At 39.7% G+C, this 24,734-nt stretch overlaps 1 protein-coding gene across 1 annotated transcript in view; it reads left to right on the top strand.

Moving 5' to 3' along the window:
* Positions 1-5,886: 5,886 nt before the first annotated feature.
* LOC122461890 (protein unc-13 homolog B-like) overlaps positions 5,887-24,734 on the top strand; it is a 51,674-nt gene continuing 32,826 nt past the window's right edge. The window contains exons 1-4 of the mRNA XM_043523377.1: positions 5,887-5,992; positions 10,952-10,981; positions 15,669-15,768; positions 23,746-23,863. Of these exons, the coding sequence (XP_043379312.1) occupies positions 5,971-5,992; positions 10,952-10,981; positions 15,669-15,768; positions 23,746-23,863 (270 nt within the window). The 5' untranslated portion in view covers positions 5,887-5,970. The remainder of the gene's footprint in view (positions 5,993-10,951; positions 10,982-15,668; positions 15,769-23,745; positions 23,864-24,734) is intronic.

Raw genomic sequence — 24,734 nt, 5'->3', positions numbered from 1 at the left:
CTCAATTTTGAGTCACCTTCTCAGCCCAAAGCCCTTTAATTCACTATTACTAGGCAGCGACAGAGTGTGCCAAAGGCAGAACTCAAAACTCCCAAAACCAACACACAGTTTATCAGTTCCAGCTCCATACAGTCTTCTGTTCCTAGGCTTCCCTGGCTTGCTGCTAGGTCTCCTGCCTCTGGCAGTCCCAACTATTTTTCTCCACCACACCTTTCTGTAGCTTTCTGCTGCCTTTTATAGTTGAAAATCTAATTCCCATCAGGTGGGGCTCATCTTGTAATCAGGGCTGGCTTAGTGGCAGGCTCTTCAGCCCCAGGGCAAGCCAACCTGTTACATAAGATATGAAAAATACACAGACAATCATAAATCAGCATTTGTTGCAGGGATGAAAATTCAAACAGAGAGGGTTTAGATCCAACCATCTGAATTATTTCTAGAAAGCTTACTTAGGAGCTACTTTTAAAATGTAGTAACTCAAGATACTGTAGAGCAATCAATTCATGTTACATATAACTAGAATAGCATTTCCCTATAAATAGTGTAAAAAGTAAGATTATCCAACAAGTTCTTGGAATGTACTGGAGACAATTTTTTATTTCAGAAGATGGAGAAAGCCACCGGGGAGAAGCTGTTCCAGATTTGATTCTGACAAATAGTGAGGAACTGGCTGAGATTTTGAAAGTGGAAGGCAGCTTGGGGGAAAGTGGTCATGAAATGATACAGTTCATGATTCTAAGGAATGGTTGGAGGTGCAACAGTACAATAAAGATAATGGATTTTAAGAAGGCAGGGAGTTGGTAGGTAAGATCCCATGGGAAGCAAGTCTAAGGGAGAAAACGGTTCCAGAGAGCTGGCAATTTTTCAGAGTCATTATTAAAGGCACAAAAGCAAACTATCCCACTGCATAGGAAAGATAGGAAGTATGGCAGCAGACCACCCTGGCTTAACCAGGAAATCGTCAATGATCTGAAACTCAAAAAAGAGTCCTACAAAAAGTGGAAACTAGGTCAAATTACAAAGTATGAATATAAACAAATAACACAAGTATGTAGGGACAAAATTAGAAAGGCCAGAGCACAAAATTAGATTAAATTAGCTAGAGACATAAAGATTAAAAAGAAAACATTCTACAAATACAATAGAAGCATGAGGAGACCGAGGACTGGGTAGGCTCATTACCTAATGGGACGGGAAAATAACAGCGAATATGGAAATGGCAGAAGCGCTAAATGACTTTTGTGTTTGTTTTCACCAAAGGGTTGTCAGGTGTCCGGTTTTCAATGGGAACACCTGGTTGAAAAGGGACCCTCCCCAGCCTGGTAAAAATGAGCGAATGGAACCCAGGACACATTGGCTCTGGATAATTGACAAAGTTGTACCTATATTTTGGAGGCAAAGACTGAGCTGATCTAATTAGTAGTTCTTCTCTGCAAAATTGCTCACCAGTTTCTCAGGGTTAGAAATCTGATTGATTTTCTGTATGTCCTGTCGCTTTGAAGATGTATCTCCTGATAGCACATTTTGTTACTGAGTTCATTATTTCCATCTTTTATCACTTGTAGAGGCTCCTGAAAATTATAGTATACATCTGGGAGATGGAGAATCCATATTTCCAGGAGATGGTGATGGGCTAGCTGACAATGCTGACTTTGCCCATTTTGCTGGGTTTACTTCCTTCTCATTAGCTTTTGCTAAAAGTTTTATTTATTAATTATTATTTATTCATTCTGATACTGCTGGTTATCTTTAAAGTTTGCAGCGTGAAGACTGAGTCAAGCTAAAACAGCCCCACAATGAATGAAGAACTCTCTACTACACAAAGCCTAATCTTTGCTGCACTGCAGGAGCAGGGCTAAAAACCAAAACTTGTGTATTTTATATGTGTTGGGAGGCCACTTGCATACTGAACTATATTATTTACGAGATGCTGGTCAAATTTGGTAGGACCAAAATTTGATTATATTGTATTGCTTGTGTTGGCTTGTTATGTCCATGTAACTCTTTATTTTGTTTGGAACTGAGTATTTTTTATATATTATGGTAGTGGAAGCTACATTAAAAAGTAAAGATTGAATATGGGGTTTCCAAAGACAAATTTGCTCATGAGAAATTAATCATTAGGAGTTACGGAAAAAAGTAATTGCTAGAAATGATATTTTATTAATATGCAGAGATAGAAAAGTATAGGAAGCAATGCATTTTTCCCCAACCCCTGCACTCTGTTTTTAATTTGAATGCTGCTACCAACTTTTTTTCAAGAGAGAAATTTCTTCACATTCTGTTCACTATAACTTTGAAGCCTTCAAGTCATCAGCAACTGTATTGTATCTTCATTTCCTTCTGAGAGTTGAGATGTTAAATTCCACATTTTTGTGACCAATATTCAAATGCACTTTGCTTCTTTGTATACCACACTAAGTTATATTCAAAACATGTATTCAAATGTTTTAATGTGCATACTTTTCTTATTACCAGTATCCTGTAAGAGAAATGTTTCCTGCTAAGAACAATACATGGCTTTAAAGCCAAATAGATCATCAGACTGAAACTACTTTGTTGATGAATTCACAGTCAGTCATGTTGTTGCACTGGTGAGGAATGCAATTTTCAACGTATATACTATGTAAATTGGCTTATGGAACAGCTCCTCAGCTGCTGTAAATCAGTGTAACTCCACTGAGGTGAAAGGAGCAGCTGAGGATCTGGCCCATTTACAATAAATATTTGAACACAAGTGTTTGGTAAGCTGGCCTTCAAGCAGTGTCAGGTACTGGAGTAGATCCACATACGTAGAAATATAATTGCTTCTAGACACTGCCTTGTATTGCGGTACCTTAGAGGAGTTATTAAAAAAAAAAAAAAAAAAAGGACAATTCCCCCTGTGTTTTGGGTAGAAATGCAAGTCAAATAATTCCCCTTCCTCTGGCAGAGTGAGAACATGTTGAGTAGTTATCCTTTCTGATCGATGATCTGGTCCCTTGTCTTCAAAGTGCATGTTGTGAGTGTTCTTCGGCCCACATAGGAAAAATATGAGTTCTATCAGATTATGTCCCATATGCCCAAATCACCCCTTATTCCCTTCTTTCTCATCTGCTCTATATTGGCTCTCCCAGCTGATTTATACACAGCCACCTTGTCCTCATCCATGCAGCAACCTCTTGCCTCCATTCCCAAATCCTCCACACAGCTCCCTCTCAACAGTAATCATGTCTTTTCCCTAGGCCCAAAGGAGCAGCTACCTTGAATGATCCCTCAGAATATGTGCTAATTATACTAAACAATCTGTTCCACCTTGCATTTAGCTGTGATGCTTGGAGTACCTTTCCCAGATCTGAAGAAGAGCTTTGTGTGGAAAGCTTGTCTCTCTCACCAACAGAAGTTGGTCCAATAAAAGTTATTACCTCCCAACCTTATTACTCTAAGAACAGCTACAACTACACTGCATACAGCTACAATAGTAATTTATAGCCTCATAGTGAAGTAAAGGGATTGCAGCGCTGCTGTAGCTCTGTCAACCTAAATATGCAAGTAATTGTATTTAAGGAAGAAGAGGAGTTTTTTCCCTTATGCATTATCCAGCAAAAGTTCACTTCCTAACTGGAACTGGTGTCTGGTTTATGATGGTCCTTTGTGTTTTTTCCTGATTAATCACTTATATAAAGTCATTGTCCAAAAGTTTAAAAGGCAAACAGTTTCCATGACGGAGCTCTTCTTTAAAAATATTGTGTGAGAGTAAAAAAAGTTTTGGACTTTTGCAGAAGCAGACGTATGTATTGACTGTGTGGCAAAAAAATGAAAGATATAGCAGAGCGTCAATAGAACATGAAGCAGGTTCTATGACAGATTCCACAGTCCAATATATCATCATTTTTTAGCCTTTTTCATGTAAGTATCCAAGGATACAACTACATTGTATTACTGCCATGTTGGTAATCAAGCTCAGAGAGTGCCTTTTTCAATTTTTCTGATTTTTCAGAATTGCTAAGGAACTGTGGTTTCAAATATATTTTTATGTGTTTGTACCACAGCTAGCATAGTGTGCCCTGTGGTGGACATGATGCTGATATGTAATAATTTAGGAATACTGTATGTGACCTGATTATTGGAATGTTTACTGTATACACATGTTGGTTTAGTTAATAGCAGGGCTTTTGGAAAAACGGGTAGACAATGGCTCCAGATAAAACACTCCCTAGTAAACAAGTCAGAAAGTTAAGAGACAATACCTAAGCTATAAGTTGTGAAGAATCTGATTCCTTAACAGCCAATTTACACAACTGTTTTGCCAAGGCTGGGAACACATGGATCAAAAGGACCCGAAACAATTAAAGGTCTCTCTGTCCAGAGGACAGGCAGTTGTCAGGAACTGTTTGTGGGGAACAGGCAGACACAAGCAGACCGTGCACAGGGTCTGAAGCAGTGGCTGGTACACAAGGTATTCTAGCATGGGACCCATCTTCAGAGTGGGAGAAACGTAGATTTGGGTTGACCAAAACATTTAGGCAAATTCACATTAAATTTGCCAAATTGTTTTGGTCAGGGGGGAAAAACCAAAATCAAAACAAATTCCAAACAATTGAAAGGTTTCGTGTTTCGATTTTTCAGTTTGAAATAACTTTTTGTTTCAAATTTCACTTCAGTTTGATTAATTTAGTTGCACAGCTCTATTACACATCATGCAATGGATACATTCTTATGCTGAGTCACTAAATTCTTTGACACATGTTCAAGTTAAGGGCCTGCTTCTCAACTGATGTAAATCAGCATAGCTCCACTGATTTCAGAGGAGCTATGCCAGATAAGAATCTGGCCTGGAATATTCTAGGCTGCTGTGAAAAATGTGTTCAAAATAAAATTCACAAGTGAAAAATACCAACAGATATTGATCCAGCACAAACAATACCACCAGGAGAGTGTATTCGCTATAGCTTCATCATACTGCATGATAGTGTGATCCAAAAACAACTTAAGGAATAAAGACTTACCTGGTGAGGGGAAAAAACAACAAAAACAAAAAATCAAGGACATACAAGATTCTGGAGTAGGACCAGAGATCTCCATGAAATTGTGATTTGAATATCATTGAATAGGAGACATGGATTATGAAAAATACAGAAGAAAAAATGTGACATATCTATGGAATGAAACCTGCAAGAGTCAATCTCCCCTGATTAAAACTAAAAATAACAGTGTGCTACAAGAATGGGAAAAACCACTACAGTTTACAATCGCGTTTTTATAAAGTTTTGAACCCTCATCCTGGAATACTATTATACTTTTATAAACTAATATGCTATATCCTTTTAGAATAGCAAAGGGAGACAATGGATTTTGAGAAGACCACTAAACTCACTTTGTTTTTCCATGTGATTGCACAGGCATTCCTTTGCACTGTACTCTAGAAAAACAAGCTCAGCAGCCTGATTTAGCATGGCATAGACTGTAGCAAAACTAGGGTTTTCTATGTGAAGATCTATCTAGATTATATTAACTGTCTTAACCATCCCATCTTCCACTTCAAATGCTTTTTACTTGTTAAAATCAAAGTTTAAATATTCTGCAAAGTAATTGAACTAATACATGTCATCTCATCTCACACTGCATTTGTATTATTGCTGGCAAAGATGACACCCAGAACTGCCTTTAGGCTAAAGGCAGCTGTATAAACAAATGAAGTAGGGAAGGTGAAGAAACGGCTGTAATCTCTCTCTACTCCATTCCCATCTCCTATACTGTATATACAGAGAGGAAGGATTTGGGATTGGTCTTTAAACCCATTGGTCAAATGGCTGGCTTTGGTCCAGTGAAACATGAGAGGAGGCTGAGGGAAGAAGGAAACACTCCAACACACACACTTTCTCTCCATCCTCCCTCTCTCTGTAACAGTGATCACCAAAGCAGGAATAAACCTCATCCTGTTGTAATAGGGGTTTGATTTTTTCTTATTCTTTAAAATAATCTTCTGCTTGAATGGAACTTCTCTGTGTAAAAGGTAAGTGTTTAATAACCAGATCATTCATCAGAATAAGAAGCTTTTTGTAGGCACTTGCTAAGTACATCTCTGTGAAGCGTAGATGTGCACTACTTATTAACGAGAATAGGAATATTTGTTGCATAGCTTCCCCATGAGACAGACTCCAAGCATCTGTAAATTCTACAAAGTTTTTAAGCATTTGCAGGCTGGTTCAACGGCTGCTTTGATTGGGCTCAGCTCCAGGATATGCCTGTGGCTCACATTGAGATAGTTTGATAGCATCTCCTCCTGAGGCCTGAGAGTAAAAGTTTCCACTGAGTTTGAGAAGTGATGGGGTTGTTGAACAGAGCTGTATTGCCATTGTAGTCCAATTTGGGAGATGGTTTTAGGGCTGCAGGGAAAGAAGGATGGAAGAGAAGGGGAAAGAGAAGAGATGTGGGGAAATGTAGAGATTAGGGTGGTAGGAGAGGGATCTTCAGCAGAGAGTCCTGATATTTTATTCTTATTTATTGACAATTACCTACTGCAGTGTCAGATTCAATAGTGAAATATATGGCTACGTACTAATGCATGTATAGCACAAGTTTTACTTTTACATGGTGGTAGTAGCAGCTGTTTTGTGCCCATTAAATCTGTCTCTCTTCGTAGATTGGATTGGTGGGGAAAGTTTAGAACTCTCTTCCTGTTTTTAAAATCCAATTTTTACTAAACTTTAAAGGACATATTTGACTTTGAAATGATGACACGGTTGGATTTTAACAAGTGTGACTTCAAAATGAGCAGCGCTGCTGGTAGTCCTGGGGCTTTCTTGATCAATGGGAGTGACAAGAAAGCAGATCTATTACAAGTCAGACCCTATATGTTTGCTTTCTAGTTGGTAAAGGCTAGATAACATCTTTCCCCACCGACATATACATGCCTATGTACAGCCCACATCTTTAGATGGCAATGGGAGCTAATTTAGATTATGCAAACCCTGTGAGCTTTTTGAGTGATTATTCTCCATAGATGTTCTTGAGATACACACTGGACACAGAGCCCAGTTGATGGATGTCAAACCATACTCACTAGTTCTCTGGCCTCACTCCACATTATGTCCATCTGCTAAATAGTTGAAGTGGTCGCTTACACAATACTATGGCGATGTCTATAGAGCATAGGTATTAATATACATTAAATATTAGACAGGATTGTGCAACACAGCAAGAAGAGTCTGGTGGCCACAAGCTGTAGAAGGGTTACTGTCACCTCCCAAGCACTCCCTAAGAGGTGAGTGTGGCTCTGCTGTGTCCCATCTCAATTTCCCATCCTGAAGGAGGTAACAATGGTCACTCAAACACCCTGATCAAGGAGAAGCCAAACGCTCTGCTTTCTAGCAGAGCATCTCCCTTTAATAAAGCCTTCTGAAAGGAGTACTTGTACAAGGGGTTAAAAGGCTCTTACCTCAGAGTCAGGATAAAAATTAAAAGTTCTAAACCAAAAGTCTCTAGTTTACTGCAGAAGAAGTTACTGGTAGAAGGTCTCAGTTTTCTCAGCTGTCTGGAGAGCTCTCCAGTCCTTCCCCCATTTGCTCGGGTCTCTCCCAGGCCTCCCTGCCTGGAAAGCTTTGTAGTCTTTCTCTTGCTAGTTCAGTCTCTCCTAGACCTCCCTACCTGGAAAAGCTATTGCCTCATTCAAGCTCCCCTCCTCTGGAGCTTCCTTTCTACTCAGGACCTTTGTTCAACGAAGCTCTCCTAAGCCTCTTATTAGGCCCAGGTACCCCTTACTGAATTAACTGCCTTCCAGCTATTTAGCCAGTTAATTATGCCCAGGTTGTCTTGGATTGGCTTGTTCTCTTCTGTGGAGCCTGTCACAAGTAGGCTGGGAATCTTCAAAGGGTCAGCCGTCTGATACCAGCAGTGCTTGTATGAGGCTTCACAGGGTCTGCCCAGTATATTTACTTCCTCTTAGACATTGTTTAGTGTTAGTGATCCCCACCTACAGTTATAAGTGAGGACTTGTAATGGTCTTTATAGGATGCTGAGTCTCATATGAGGTTTATTTAGATTGTGTACAAACTCTTTATTCATGGGGCCATATTGTGTAGACCTAGCCCAGTATTGTAGATGCATGGAGTCATGCTGCCCCAGGTGAAGCTAGGGGAGGCCTGTACCTCAGAAATCGCCCTGGAGTTTCTCAGAACATAAGGTGAATATGCAGAGCACCCTCTGGTGATGCTGCATGCTCTCTTCTTCACAGCAGCCAGCTCTGGTGGCTGGGGCAAAGATGGAATAAAGCCACCACCTTCCTCTTTCTCCACTCAGACAGAACTCCCTGGACTCCCCAGAGCGCAGGATTGCATATGGGGAGGATAGCACAGTTGAGAGGAAAAGTTCCTTGTGCATTCTGCCCCAGGCACAGTATAGACCATAGTGACCCAGTACAGTTGACCTTCTAAGGCCCAGGGTTTCAGCCACAATATGACATGTAGAATATGCTGTTTTTTTCCACTTTACTCTTCTTCGTTCCCTGACCATAGTAATGTTTCTTCTTGTGGTGGGACTCTGAGGAAGGAGAATTTGCCTGTCTCTGAATACAGTCTTCTTTTTCAACTGCAGAGACAGGAAGCATTAAATGCTAATGGAATCTTACAGCTCTTGTTTCAGCTTCTCATCCTTTCTGACACAGAGTCATTCAAGTTTCATGGCATTTGTCTCCCTTCAGTCTGCACTCAAACTTCAAAGGAACTTCACCTTCTGTCTCTGTTTCCAGACCATACTCATTTTTAATTCCACCTCCTCACAAAAACTAAATATTGATCCAGAGACTTAGGGACAGTCTTATGTTTCCTTATGCATATTACAAACATGGCATCTTGCCAATGCAATTAACTGATGGGTGGGGAAGAGAATCCTGGAAAAAATCTTAACTCTTTCCAGCCTATGTGCCCTTTAACATGTAAACATAGACTTTATTCTCCACAGACATGGTCCCTATGGGCTTCTATCACACCTGCTTACTTCATTGACAGAAATATGGGTGTCCTGTTTTTGCTCCTAATACCACTGCTAAGTCATCAGAGCTAGGAACTGAATGAGATAGATGCTGTTTATCTTTGTGCATCATCAACAGAATTATCAAGTGTGTGCAGGTGGCAGCCAGACAATCCCCACCCCTCATCTTTTTACTTGTAAACCAAGCACACTTGATCTAGAAATAATTGAGAGAGAATCAGCATAGAATACTACAATTCTGTCTTTCACAGTAGCTTTTCATAACAGAACCTGGTTGAAAGTTTCCTGTAGTAAGAGAGAGTGGCTTTGGAATGGTGTGGCCAGTAAGGAGGGTGGTCCTTACAGCCAATGCCTCAGTTTATATGCTACTAAAATCTGATCTCTCTCTTGGTTTTGACAAAATCAGAACTCAACCTGGTAGGAACATGGCCAGTGATGCTGGCGGTACCTTCCCTTGGAGTGATGAATAAGTCCTATTGCATTCATCGGAAAGATAGTCTAATAGTTAGGACGCTATCCTGGGACTTGAGACACCTAGGTTCAATTCTATGCTACACCCCAAAGACTGTGTAGCCTTGGGTAAGTTTCACTTTGGGTATGTCTACACTGCAATGTAAGCCCAGGGTTAGTAGAACCCTGGCCTGTTAATCTAGGGCTTGAGTGTCTACATGTGTTTGTACCCTCAGGCTAAGAATTGTTGAACACTGGGTACCAACCTGGGGCTCCAGTGTCTATACTGCTTTATGCAGGCCTAAGTCCAACCACCCATATCCAAGATTTCCTAATGCCCTCCCAAAATGTTACTGCTTTAGCCCTTTGTTCATGGTACAGCGTGGGAAAACTTGACTATCCAGATGACTAAGAAAGTCAGCCTGTAGGATTATGGGATACTATTGGCATATTCCCAGAGGAAGAGTCCAAGTGGGGTTACATCTACATTGCAAAGTAATAGGGCTTGAACCCTGGATCCTGGCTTGACTCCAGCTCAGACCCATATATCATGTTTATGAACAATAAATGTGACACATATAGCGGTAGCCAAGTAATTTTGGCTTCTGTTCATGACACAAGCTATTCTTGCTGAAATGGTGCCTATTTTTGGCTGTAATGAGAAATAAATCCTTGGAGTTTTATTAATTTCACAGCAGTGTGGCTTTGCCACATATGAGTTGTTTCTAAAAATACCATGCTGTAAATGACACCTTATTAAAATACCTAACTTATTCTAAAAGGAAGCACAGCAGCATTTTTATAAAATCTTAGTGGCCCAAATGCTGATTCTTAACTCCATAGGATTGTATGCAACCATCCTATTTGGGGGTGGGAATTCACCCTTGTATTTGCACCCTCCAATGGTCTTCAGTTAATCTCAGCCAGTATCATTGTTGGTATGCCAATGAGAGCTCACCACCACGCTGCTCTGCTGAGTTCCCCCAACTTACAGTAGTTATCATAAATGGTAATTGGAAAAGAAGCAGACAGTATAATCTTTATGCTGCTATGGAAAACTTAACATGGCATTTCATAACTTCCAGTTAAAATTTGAGCTCCGGAGCCAGTAAGGTGCATGGATCTTTCAAAGGCCGGTGGTGTTTGAAATAAATTATTACTAAAGTCAGTTGTTTAGTATGGTTTATTATGTCATTAAATCAATGCTTGTTATATTGTATTTATATACCAGGTATTTACTTAAGACAATTTTTTTCTCTTTCCTCAAGATATTTAGAGATCTTATCCTCTTGACAAAAATGTGGACAATATTGTAATATAAGATTGCTCTGATTATGTAATTTTGTCTTATATTATGATATAGTAATACAGATACGACTTTGATATAGACCTCATTTGTATCTTTAAATGATGAATAATTTTTTAAAAGACTGAAATTTCTTAGTTTTTAAAAGAATATTTGCAGTTAAGAATCTTCTAAAAGTATTATAGGAATTAATATAGTTACATGTATTTCTCTTTTTATTTTTAATAGTGAAAAAAGGACGGTTGAATGGCACTGCTGGTAAGTTTGACTTCCCATACTCTAAATTTAGACAACCACCTTTTTTTTTTCTTTTAAGAGCAAATATGCATTGTGCTAAAGTAAATCTGTTTAAGCTAGAAATAGCAGTAGGTCCTCAATCTATCCGGGGCAAAAGAAATAAGGACATGCAAGTTTGCTATGCAAATTTTTCTACTATTTACAGGGAGATAAATGAATCACATCACTTTCCAAACCAGATTAAGGTCCATAATGTGACAAACATTTGCTAATGTTATTTTCTACCATACTAATGCTTGAAGTGTACATTTGAATGGGAAAAAAGCAGAAGAAGGTCCTGAGACAAGTGAAACCATTGTGATGGGGGAAGCGGGAGATATTGGTGGTACAGAGTTTGCAGCTTCACCAAAGGTGGGCAGGGACTGTGCCTGAATGTGCCCATTGAGGACAATAGAGAAGTATGGATGGGAGCAGAAGCCCCATAGATCTGTAGCTGGCTGGTTCAGATGGGAGCACTAACCCATGACCTTGAGCAAAATCTGGATGCCTGGGATTGTTTTCAGTCAGCCTCTAGGGTCAAGGGCTGGACAATGGCTAGAGAGGCAAGACCAGACTCAGGCAGACACAAACATTTCAGTGATCTGTGTAGTCAAATGCAGATTAAAACCTGAGTAAGGACTTCAAGATTTGGCATAACAATAAAATAAAATAATACATTGCCTTTAACTTGGGGCACTCCAGGACATTGTTAGGAAACAATAAGAAAAGGAGTACTTGTGGCACCTTAGAGACTAACAAATTTATCTGAGCATAAGCTTTCGTGAGCTACAGCTCACTTCATCGGATGCATTCAGTGGAAAATACAGTGGGGAGATTTATATACATAGAGAACATGAACCAATGGGTATTACCATACACACTGTAACGAGAGTGATCACTTAAAGTGAGCTATTACCAGCAAGAGAGCGGGGGGAAAAAACCTTTTGTAGTGATAATCAAGGTGGGCCATTTCCAGTGGTTGACAAGAACGTCTGAGGAACAGTGGTGGGTGGAGGGAAACAATGTATGCCTTCTTGTATACAAGAATGAATAGTACTTGATAATAGACTAGGAACCTGCCACTCCTATCAGCGATTTTGCACGTACCTCTGGCCTTGTACACCACTTACATATTTAGTGAATAAGCAGATATTCAGTCTCCAAAGTGTACTTCATTTTTTAGTGGTGCGTAAATTAATTCCCATGTTAACCTGCTAGGTATCTCAAAGGACAGATTGGATTCCAAAGATGTCATGGAATTAATGTCCAGCCTGTTGTGAAAACTGAGGTTCTTGAAGTAAACTAATTCTGTGTAATGATTAGTTCTCTCGAGAAGCTCATCTATAAACTGATAAGTGTACTAGTGTACTAAAATATGGCTGACTGACTAATGCTGCCCTGTGGTAACCCGTGCAGATTGTTTTAAATTACTTGGATTAAAGAGAGGTGAATGTTGAGGTCATTTGAACTACCACATTTAAGCCACTGTCTCAGAATATGATTCTCATTTAACTCATTGAGAAGCACAGTCATTATTAGTTACATCTGCATTTGTGAAGCGTAGAACATGGTGACATTTCTTTTCACTGTCATTATGCATAATATTGTCACATAAAATGATTGCACAAGATCCACAAATGTTATGTTTCATCTGTGCTCTAATTTACAATAGATGCTTACATTTATAGCACTGCTTGATAAATTAAATAAAACATTTAAATTGACCTTTGAATGTTATTTAGCACTAGCTATTATCAAGGCTAACAGTGATGCAGACTGAAAGATATATTCAGAGATAAAGGGCCAGAGTTCCCATTCTTGAGGAACTGCAGAAGAGGTGCCTATATGTGGGAGGTAGAGGTGGTCTTAAGCCACCCGTATGTTCCCACTGTTCCACTCCTGCCAGTCCTCTTCTTCATGTGAGGTAGAACAGCTGTAAGGCTATTCTGTCTTGTGTTGGCTGGCCATAGCTCCACTGGGCCATTACAATAGTCAGGGATGAGCTAGGCAAAGGGATGACCCAATAGTGCTCCATTTCCCCCAACTGTGGACCCTGAATTGGACAGAAAGGGAAGTGACATAGAAAGTGCTATGGCAGATTTGGGCTACGAAAGATTCCAATCTTCAAGTAGCTAGTTAACTGGAATTTACAGCTGCTTTTCACCACCAGGGTTTATCAGTGAATGTGGCTCAGAATCTGCATTGTTATAATTTAAGGGTTTTGTGTATGTCTCTGTGTGTGCACGGAGGCATGTGGTAAAGGATGTATTACAAATGTCTCTTTTTCTTAAGTTTTCTTAAGTTGGTCCAATAAAAGATATTACCTCACTCACCTTCTCTCTCTTTTCCAAAAGTAGCTGGTGAGATTTCAGGGAGGGAGAGAGAGATGGGGGAGAAGCACTGTGGGGACATTCAAATGCAGAGAAGAGACACTGAGGTCTTAAGCATAGGAGTCAATCAAGGAGAAACAGCTGCTTGAACATGATAGATAACAGAGCTGAAGTAAGAGAAGAAAAAATGATAGTTCAGCAAGTCAAGATTTTCTTCAGAGGTACTCAGCTATGTGGGAAAAGTTGCTGGGGAAGCAACAGAAATGTGAGCCAAGTTTGAATACTGGTGAGATAGACTTCAGTGTGAGAGGGGAGTGAATCTGTCAAATGTGGATGAAAGCCTGGAGTTAAAGGTGGATTGAATAGAGATTCTTAAATACATGTTTTTAAAGGTTAATCTGCCTGTCTAATTGCTCTGTTTCTCATCCATTCTGGCTGCATTTTCAAATTGCACTGAATATTTGAAAAGATGTTAGCTTTAATATTGGATGAAGGGTATTTATGTTTTTGATATTTGTTTTTTGGAGATAGAAGATTAGATTTTTGATGGTGGTGTTCAGAATCACTAGAATTAGGCAACTAATTTATGATTGATGTGGATCCCTTCCCAATGCTCATACAGTCTGATGCACAAGAACAAAAACTACAAAAAAATCAAAACATAAAATAAAGATGACATGCAGCAAAGATATAGAAAATTTGCAATTTTCATTCTCTGTCAGGTTATTTGGCGTATTCAGAGAGTTACCCTGCATAATAAATGAATCATATATTGAAAGCTTTTAATCCACAAACAGCCTCTTCAGATTTCTAAACCTATATTGACTTTGTTAATAGTTTGTTCAGTCTGAGAGCAATGACATGATATTTGAGATGCTTGGTACATTGAAAAAGAAAATAAATAGATGACTTGGTGAATGATGACTTAGTTTACTCACACTAATTTGTTCCAATTAATTTGTTGTCCCGTAAGAGCTCCCCTTTTGGCAGACCTGGTCTATTGGTCAAGTGGCATCACAGAGTAGCCTACAGGGTGTAGCCTGCATTTTGGACTCCACCTCACAAATCCACACTGGTTTAAAATGCCAGTGTGCCTTAATGAAATATTATCATGCGCTAGCTGTTATGGTTATCAACCTCTCTGAAAACTTTAACAATGCATATTAATTAAATGCAGATCTTTAAATGAAGGCTGTAGAAGTTAGTGATGGTACTGAACCAAACCAGGAATTGGCTGCTCTATTTTGTGCCAGAGACCAGTTTGATCTTTATCCCGCCCCAAGATCGAGGACATTGAAAGATGGTTTACAGCCACCTTTGCATCCCCTAACAACAGCAGCATCAAATTCTGCTGTGATGCAACTGAGGACTGAGCCATAAGCATCTTACCATTTATTGGAAGGGACAACTTTGCTACCACATTTAGATTTACATTGGTGCCTATTTTTGTACTTCTGTGATTTCATTCCATTCATTGCAATGTAGACAGTCATATAATGTAACTCAACGTGATTTGGAAATATCTTGACGTTACATTTACTCTAATATGCATAATGTGGGGCAGGTTTTCAGACATGGCCTCCATTTTTGCACATGCAAAAATGCATGTACAACTTATTTACCCATTGATTTCAATGGGAGCTAGGCACCTAAATACCTTTGAGGAGCTGGGCTTTTCTCATGATGTTTTGTAACTACTGCCACCTAAACAAGGAAGGCGTCTCTTTCTGTAAATAATGCACCACTTTTGTCCACACCTAACTATTAGAGAACTAACTACTTCCTATCGAATATGCTCCTGCTAGAAAAACAACTTATTCACATTTTATACAGTGGACACCAGACACAATTCATACCTCTAGCTGCTTTAGGAATGTTTTGTTTTAACTTATTTTGCTACACAGAGAGCCATATTCAGAATTAATGGGGGTTTCATAGCTAAGCCACAGAACCGAGAGGCATATCTGTGTGGGTTGTATAGTAGTTAGAGTTAACTCCAAGGTACTGGGAGTTTAAGGGTATGTTTACACTGTAAAAAAACCCCAAACAAACAAAAACTGTGGCTGTGAGTCTCAGAGCTTTGATCAACTGACTCGGTCTTGGGGACCCTCACTACAGAGCTAAACATAGCAGCATAGATGTTTGCACTTAGGCTGGTGCCTTGGCTCTGAAACCCGGCGAGGGGGGTGGGTCTCAGAGCCCAGGCTCCAGCCAAGATGGAAAGGCTACACTGCTATTCTTAGCCCCATAGTGTGAACTCCACAAGCCTAAGTCAATGCCCCCAGCTCCTAGCACAAAATAATGAAAGGTAGTTAATTTGTTTGTTGTTTCTGTTTCAGACACATTTAATACCTATGTTGTTCTAAAAATCCAAAATCTAAAAAGCACCACAATAAACAGAAAAGGAAGTGAACCTTGCTGGGAACAAGACTTTATGTTGTAAGTAACAGAGATTTCTTGTCAATTAATTTGCATTGTGTCATGGCTATGTTGATACAACTGAAAATTGATAATGAACTCTATGACCAAACACAGCCAGCAGCTACAGGGAAGGGGAAATCTAGCTCAGGGAGAACATGGGCTAGCCCCTGGCCTCAGGATCCAGGCAAAGTAAGTGGTCTGAGCTGTTCTGCCAGAATGCAGATCGAGGGGAGAAGAAGCCTTTGTGATCCAGTTTCATTAAGCTTATTTTAGCCCCAGTGAATAGGGAGCTCTAAGATGGTAGACAGGATTCAAGTAGACACAACTTTTTATTTTCCATTCCATCCCCCTGCTTGCCAGTTAGATATGCCCAACATATTATTTTAACTGATCATTGAGATTCTTTTAATTGCTGACCTATTAGACCCAGTATATTGTTCCTTATGTCTCTCTCCAAATCCTGCCCACTGCCATCTCCCTTGCTTGAGCCACCTTTTTCTCTTTCCACCCCGCCATCTCATCACCCCTGTTTTATTCAAGAGCTTTATTGGCTCCCCACAGCTAGAGGGCACAGGCACATATTCTGCCTCACCTCAGCTCATTTTACAGATCTGTTCTCAACTGGGATTTTCAAAGGAGCCTAAGGAAGTTAGATATCTGGCTCCCACTGAATTCCTGTGTGGTTTGGGCGCGTAACTCCCTTACGTTCCCCATCTCCACTTTTTCCTCCGCATCCTTGCTTCTGTTGACGTCTGGTCATATTCTCATATCTACTATCACATCTTGCTGCCTTCTCCTCTCATCAAAGCAATATCAGTTTTAATTCCTAGCAACTAGGATTAGTGGAAAATTTTCAGTGTTAATTTTTCAGAAAATTGACGCAAAGAAATTTTTGGGAAAAGTATTTGCCTTCCACCAAAATGATAGATTTTTTTTTTAATCTAAAAACCAAAAATATTTTTGGTTTTAACCAAAATTTCTTTTGTTTTTTGGCCAAAATGTTTTGGATTCAGTTACCAAAAGAAAAAAAAGTCTTCAGATTCTCAGTTTTTTGACAAAAAGTTGATATTCTCAGTGGAAACCCCTGCCCCAATCATTTTCCAGCCAGCTCTGCTAGTTTATCTCCTTTCTGTCTTTTCCTGCTAAGTCTCCAAGAAATAAACCCCATGATCCCATCATCATATGCTCCCTTCAGCTCCTCCCCCTTCCCAAAACCTTTTCATCTTTGAACTTTTAATGTAATTTAGCATTTTCAGGATTTCACACATTTGACTTGTTTTTAAAATAACAACAATAGTCTAAGATCATTGTTTCAATTTAAGAATCTTAATGTTTCTGGGCCTGATTCTCATTCATACCAAGTCCAGTTTTCACCACTCTGCCAGTGAAAAAGGGTCTTTAAATGCGTGCAAGGTACATTTCCACCCTCTTTAAGTCTCCTTTGTATTGCTAGAGTTGTCTTACTGTAAACCAGGATCAGGCTTTCTGTCTGCAAATTGTAGTAAAGTTGTCATGTCTTGGTGCAGTACTTTCCTTGGTATATAATACTGTGTTAGAAGATTTTTATGATATTTACTAATCTAGACATACTAGTTTTACTACTACTACTAGTACTACTAGTGTACTACGCCTTTTTGCATGAGAAAGTAGGTATTGTGTATGAGGAAGAATTTCAGCATTGGCCCCTCTCCATTACCCTTAATGCAGAAGCTACCTTAAAAAATATGTCTCTCTGATATTTATACAGGAGGAGAGCTGTTGTTTATGATCCGAGTCTTCTAACTTTCCTATAACAGTTGTTGAAAATTCAGTTCTTAGTGAAAAGAAAAGGGGTACTTTTTTGCTCATTCATCGGATGCTCATTCATCGGATGCAGTGAGCTGCAGCTCACGAAAGCTTATGCTCAAATAAATTTGTTAGTGTCTAAGGTGCCACAAGTACTCCTTTTCTTTTTGCGGATACAGACTAACACGGCTGCTACTCTGAAACCATTCTTAGTGAATTTGTGTTCTCTGCAGTAAAAACCTTTTGCTTTCAGTCACATTGTGTCTTTGTCACATGGCAAAGAAATTACAATTGCAGTGGTAAATTAACCATTTAGTAGGAAGCATCTCTGGAAAATTGCACTAGGTGCAAGGAAATGTGTTATTTAGGTTGCAGTTTAAATCTGACAGAAGGATACAAAACCACCTTTCTAGCAGCGAAGAAAATAAACAGTTTGCCCTGTGATAATTAAAGCTCATTACCTAAAAGTTAGAGAAAATCTCTTCTGAGCCTGCTGTGGCTCCATCTGCTGCTCACTGAAGCATACAAGGGAGTAGCCTTTTAAAATGCCCTATAAATAGACATTTACAAATACATTTATAGAGAGTCATGTTCTAGTCCATTTCTTTAAGAGCTCTTTCTCTTCAGATGTATCCCAAGGAGTCAACAAGTTTGCTTCTTTTAATGTACACAGCAGTTTAAGCCTTCAGCATATGGCTCTGCCTTTTGACTTCCAATGTAACATTAATATCATCATAGCACTGAGGAAATTGAAAGGCAGGATTTTGCCATGGGGTAGCTCTTCGCACCTGTGTAAAGTGAGAATCGGAACAGAAATATTTCACATCCATTTTGGACAGGTGTTAGTGACAAGGCAGCAAAAAATCAGGCCATGACTCCCCAGGCAACCCAAATGCATACAGTATGTAAACTGCTTGTGCAATGCAGCATGCATCAGTTATATTTTGTTCATATTTAATACACAAATCAGGGGAACCACCCTTTGTTGCTTCAGTAGTTTTTTCTTTTTACAGGTAAATGTGAATTCACAGGATTTCACTGTGATTAACTGAAATAATTTATTGTTTAATCTCAGGATTTATTCCTGTTTGATTTAATGTGTCAGATAAACATTAGGAATAAAAGTATACCAGCAGCATAGTTACATTGTTTGTTATTACTAACACTTAAGGAAATAGTTCGTAGCTGTTTGTGGTCTAAATATACAAGATGGCAAGATGTGCCATCATGAAATAACTTGTATTTCTGTCTGGGGCTTTATTGTATTGATTTTGTATAAGAGATAAACCATACCTAAATGTAGTTATGAATTCCTAAGGCAGAAGTGAATGATAAAGATTTGGTACAAACATTTCTGTCTTTAAAATAACAAATAATAAAATACACATACGATCCACAGATAGAAAAAAAAAAGGGGGGAGGCCCTAATCCAAAGCCCACTGAAGTCAAGGGGAATCCTTCCATTGCTTCTGCTATGACAGTATCACCTCTAGCCAGGTATGACAGTTTAGAAAACCTATCCTAGCTTTTACTTTATTCAGTGAAAGCAAGTGAGAGGGTCAGTATATACTGGGGCTGGTCCCCCTTACTCCCAGGTGTCTGAGAGGAAAAGGGGCAGCATTCCCCAATACCCTAGTTAATCATCTACAGATGCTGTTCTCTGCAGCCTGATAGAATGGGGGTAATCACCCAAGCTGGCGTTGGAAACTCTCATGATTTCATCGATATTGGGCCATAACTACCAAACATGCTTTGGGTGGGGGAGGGAGAACTTTAAACATCAAAAGAGAGACTAAAACCATGTCTAGTCTTTAAAAAGATCTTCTGGGTTTTGCAGTCTGAGTCATTATCTTTTAACTTCTGGAGTTGGTATTGCTGCTTGCCCTCCCCTGCTAAAAAAACAGAGTTGGTGTGTCACAGAATAGGTGGCCCCTGAGGGTGTAAAGCACCCAGCCTACCTGGATTCTCCTTAAGAGAGCCTGTCACACCTGTGAGTAATTAATGACCTAGGTGGCTGAGTGACAGTTAACTAGTAAAGACACACCTGGACATCATAAAGGGTTATGAGGGCTCCTTAGTCAGGAAGCTATAACACACAGAGGTAGTTCCTGAGCAGAGGTTTCAGAGTAACAGCCGTGTTAGTCTGTATTTGCAAAAAGAAAAGGAGTACTTTTTCATGCTTTGTGTGTATAAAAAGATCTTCTATACTTTCTACAGTATGCATCCGATGAAGTGAGCTGTAGCTCATGAAAGCTTATGCTCAAATAAATTGGTTAGTCTCTAAGGTGCCACAAGTACTCCTTTTCTTTTTCCTGAGGAAAGGGACTTTTGGGGGAAGCTGGTTAGAAAGCTCACCAGAACAGGGGACCAAGGAAAGATGTTACTGAAGATATCTGGTTCTAAGAGTGGCAAAGCCCTAGGAAGGCCTGGTCCTAGCAAAAGGATCTCATCAGACAGAAGCAAAGTGTTCAGGTAATTGGGGAACTATGTGCTGGTCCAGAGAAAGAACCCTTCCCCAGGTGATGGTAGGAGGCCTAACTCCAGAAAAGGGTCCTGGGTTGAGAGGGCCTTACTAGTGAAGAGCCTGGACTGAGAAGAAGGAGGGAGTTATGTGGGGGGCAGGCTAACTAAGAAACACCCCTCTACTACAATGCTGGAGTGAAGGCTTCTCTGTATACTGCGTTCAGCCTTTTATTAATAAACTAGATCTCTGAAGGGGCACTAGTCACTATATAAGAGCCTCACTGAACTTACTGAAAGCACATAAGGTGAAACTGAGGCAATGACACAACTATGGGTTCACACTGGGCCACCCAAGGGTGCTCCAGGGGTGAGTGCTTGCCATTACAGTGTCATAACCCATCTAGCATCAGCCTCTGGCACTGCCTCACTTTCCCCTCTTGGGGTTCTCAAACACCCAGATGCATGTAAGTCATAATGCCTTTTTTGGATGGTGGGGGCCGATGTACTTAAAAAAAAAAATTACAGTTCAAATGCTAGCGTAAGTCAAAACAAGTCTTTCCACAACTCTACAATTTCTTCACCACTTGGTGGACTCAACATTTCTTTTCCAAACTGGGGTTCTGGTCTCTCCTCGAGCCTTTTCCTTCTTAAATCTGCCCTTCACTGCAGGTAACGCCAGCCAGTCCTTTCATCTGATCTAAATTGTTACTGTGTGTTTGCCTTTCATCCAGGAAGCAGGTGACCCCCAGGTTATCGTCTCATAACACAAGAACTAGGGGTTATCAAATGAAATTAATAGGCAGCAGGTTTAAAATAAACAAAAGGAAGTATTTTTTTCACACAACACACAGTCAACCTGTGGAACTCCTTGCCAGAGGATGTTGTGAAGACCAAGATGCTAACAGGGTTAAAAAAGAACTAGATAAGTTCATGGAGGATAGGTCCATCAATGCCTATTAGCCAGGATGGTGTCTTTAGCTTCTGTTTGACAGAAGATGAAAGGGCAACAAGGGATTGATCACTCAATGATTACCTGTTCTGTTCATTCCCTCTGGGGCACCTGGCATTGGCCGCTTTCGGAAGTCCGGATACTAGGTGTGACTGGGGTCCTAGTGGGAGCCAGCTGTGGTCACTCAGTTAGAGTGAACTGCAAAGAATGGGGCAGCCAAACCCAAAAAAGCCAGTGGATATTCCAATACTGTACTTAGATTTACCAAGCCAGCATAAAACAGCTTCTTTATTACCTTACTAGGTACTCAGAAGTCCAAATAACACAGTTCCAGTTAAAGTTATCCAGCCTCAGGCCTCCATCCAGGTGCCCATGTCAAATATGATGAGAATTTCTGTAAATCTTATTTCATCATATAAAAGAAAAGGTTCTACCAATCCCAAAGGATCGGACGCAATACCTCCCAGGTTAATGAATGTTTCAGATCTTACCCAAATACACGCTACAGCCAATGCTCATTAACAAAACTAAAATGTATTAAAAAACAAAAGAGAGAATGGTTAAAAGATCAATGTACATACAGACATGAGTTCAGTTCATTGAATTGCAGATTCATAGCAGAGATGGTGAGCTTTGTAGTTGCAAAGAGTTATTTCAGAAATTATTCATAGTTTATAGTCCAATGTCCAAATAGCATATTCAGGCTGTACCAGCATAACTGGGATCTCAGTCTTATGACTCAAACTTCCCCTGGTGAAGATGAAGCAGATCTGAGATGACAGAATCAGGACGCGAGGGTCTTTTATACTATTTCATGTCTTTTGACAGGTGGGAGTTCCTCAGGGAACAAAAGGTAATTAGGATAACTTTGAAGGAGGTCCATCACCGGTACTTAGTTATCGAATTAACATAAGGCCATTTGCTTTTTCCTCCACCATTCACAGTACATTTCAAAGAGAGATGAATACCGAGATATCCCATGTTTACAATTCATTTAAATGATATCAGAATATAGCATGGACTGGGACTGTTGGTTACACTGTTGACCCTACTCTTACATATGTAAATACACAAAAACACAAGCATTATCTCCCCACATGTCTTTTGAGGGTTATTTATTTATTTTATTTTCTAGCTATGCATCACAATAGGCTAGATGGACCTTTGGTCTGACCAAGTATGGCAGTTCTTAGCCCTGGCCTCAAACTCATGTCCTGGGAGTCAAATATCTGAGCACAGGTGGGACTAAGGCCATAATCCTTAAAGGCCAGATCACTTTCTGACACCATGATGCAGGTGTAGTTTTACCAGCAGCCATGCAAAATCTCTGCCATGATCACTTCTGCATTTCAGAAAGTTTTTTATTTTTTTTTTATCTTTGTGTTTTGTGATTACTAAATACCTGGGCTGATTAATTATTCATGTATGTATGGTCCTGTAGTAAGGAAACTGTTGCCAATGTCTTGTCAAGTACCCCCCAAAAAGTCACAGATGGGGATAACCTAAAAGATCATCCTCCTCACCTCAATGATAATGGGACAATTTGGCTCTAACCAGCCCCCTCTTATAACTAAAGGGTAATGTTTTCAGATTCACTCCTCGGTAACCTAGGAACTGTTAGTTTCTAATCACAGATTTGTTTACAAATAGCTCTTTCAACTTGGGCGAGAGCCCAGCTTGGTCCTTTCAATCTGTTTCTCTAGCTATGTCTCAGGGATGCTATCAAGTTGAAGAGTTAGTTTTTTGTGAAGCACTACAGTGCTGTTACCTACCAATATTTAAAAATAGTAAATAACTAGAATATGGGTTGTGAGGAGGCTTAGAATTAGGTTACTGTACAAGTGTGTCGTTGAGCAGGTATTTCCTTAGATTATTAAAATATATTTTAACTACTCTTTGGACAGCCAACTAACTAACTAAGGGCTGGATACACAGGGTAAGTCCTGTACCTATGTGAGCAGCTACACTAGAGGTTGGGTGTATGATTCACTCTAGCACACTGGTCCTGGGATTCCTCCTGAGGACAGCAGCTTCAAAATCCATTGGAAGGTCAGAGCAGCAACGCTGGTCTGAATCAGTGCATCTTCTGCTTACACCTACCTTTTTTTCTGGGCTATGTCAGTGGCTCTAGGTCTTCCATCGAAGCAGAAATATTGGCTGCTGGTACCAGTCTGATGCCCCACTCCTGACAGACTTTCTGATACACAAAGTATGGAGCTGTGAAATCAGTCAAGATCCTGAAAGTTAGTACTCAAGTGTATTATTGATTTGGATCTGGGAGGTTTATGTTCATAACCGTGCCAGTTACTTCATATTTCACAGTAGAACCCATATTTTATTATCTAATTGGAGATTGTTAATAAAATCAAAAAGTTCACAAAATTGAACATCTCAGAAGTACAGTAGATCCAGGGCATAGGTTGCAGTATGGTGTACTGCATTGCTTTTTTCTTTCCCTTCGAAGCGCTGCGAAACAATTTCTAATTGAAGTTATCAGAATGTGAAGCGATGTCGACTTGCTCTTTACTGACATCACTTTTGTTTGTGATTTTATTTTATTTTTGGTCAGGAGGAAGCGTTCATATAACAGGTCATTTGTAAGATTGGTGTTTGTAAAAGTAAGGTTCTATTGTATATTAATGATGATAATTGTGTGGTTAGAAAGCAGTGGTTCAGAGTATTCTAGTGGAGTAGTAGTAAAACTATCATTAAAATTGCATTTTCAGATTTTCAGGTTTGCTGTCCCAAATCACAGTATCTGGTTGGTTTGTTTATTTGTTTGTTTTGTTTATTTGCAGTGAAATCAGTGATGTTGAAAAGGGCTTCATGGTGGAGCTGTGGAATAAAGGCTTGATATGGGACAAACTTTTAGGTACTTTATGGATTCCCCTAACAACTGTGGAATATGCAACAGATGTAAGTTGACTTGCTGTGCAAAAATGTTTTGTGTACAATCTGATTAAAAACTTATTTTCAGTCTCTCATCTACTGTAATTACACTTATGATTAATCATAAGTGACATCTCAGTTGCTTCAGGCCATAAAACTGAGGCACAGTACATATGCAACTCTCAAAGTAATAGTTGATATGCATAAGCTGTTATTCTCTGCAGAAGCGTTTCAAGTACTGAATCATGTGTAATTCAGTCAGTGGGTTAAAATTCACCTGTGTTCACTAATTATGAGAAATGCAGAGGCAGTGTGGTTTATGTGATTAGAGCAGGGAGACTTGGAGTCAGGATTCTCAGCCTGGCTCTTCCACTAATTCACTGTGACCTTGGGCAAGTCACTTTACACATCTATAAAATGGGCACAATACAAGCTACCTACCTCTCAGGGGAATTGCAAGTCTTTAATAATCAAGAGTGTTATGATCTCTGGATTAAAGGTAGGTGAAAAATGTTATTTTGTTCCATTTTTAATTGCTGTTAAAAATAAGTGATAAACCAGCTGGCAGCATGGTCCGAAGAGGCCTTAGAGAGGGCCCTCTTAAAACTAAGGGCCGTTTCATAGAGCAGAAACTTGCATCCTGGGAGGCCCACAGCTAAGAGGGATTTCTTGATTTATGAGGGCCTTTCCAAAAACTAGATCCAAAATGATTATGGATCTGTGCAGCATGCCTTCTCTGAGTGCATTTATCAACTCTGCTGCAATGGTTGCTATTACAGCCAACATCTCCAATAGCTATCTGTCCTTAGGCCAAACCATAGCTGTGGTATCTGTGGTTAATTGTGCCTAGACTTAGGTAGAAATACTAAAGAGAAGGAGCAGTTAACACATCCTCCTG

Source organism: Chelonia mydas, chromosome 10, assembly GCF_015237465.2.
Source record: "Chelonia mydas isolate rCheMyd1 chromosome 10, rCheMyd1.pri.v2, whole genome shotgun sequence".
In the NCBI taxonomy this organism is placed as follows: Eukaryota; Metazoa; Chordata; order Testudines; family Cheloniidae; genus Chelonia; species Chelonia mydas.
Note: the sequence above shows the minus strand (reverse complement) of the source record. Positions and strands in the feature narration are given on the sequence as shown.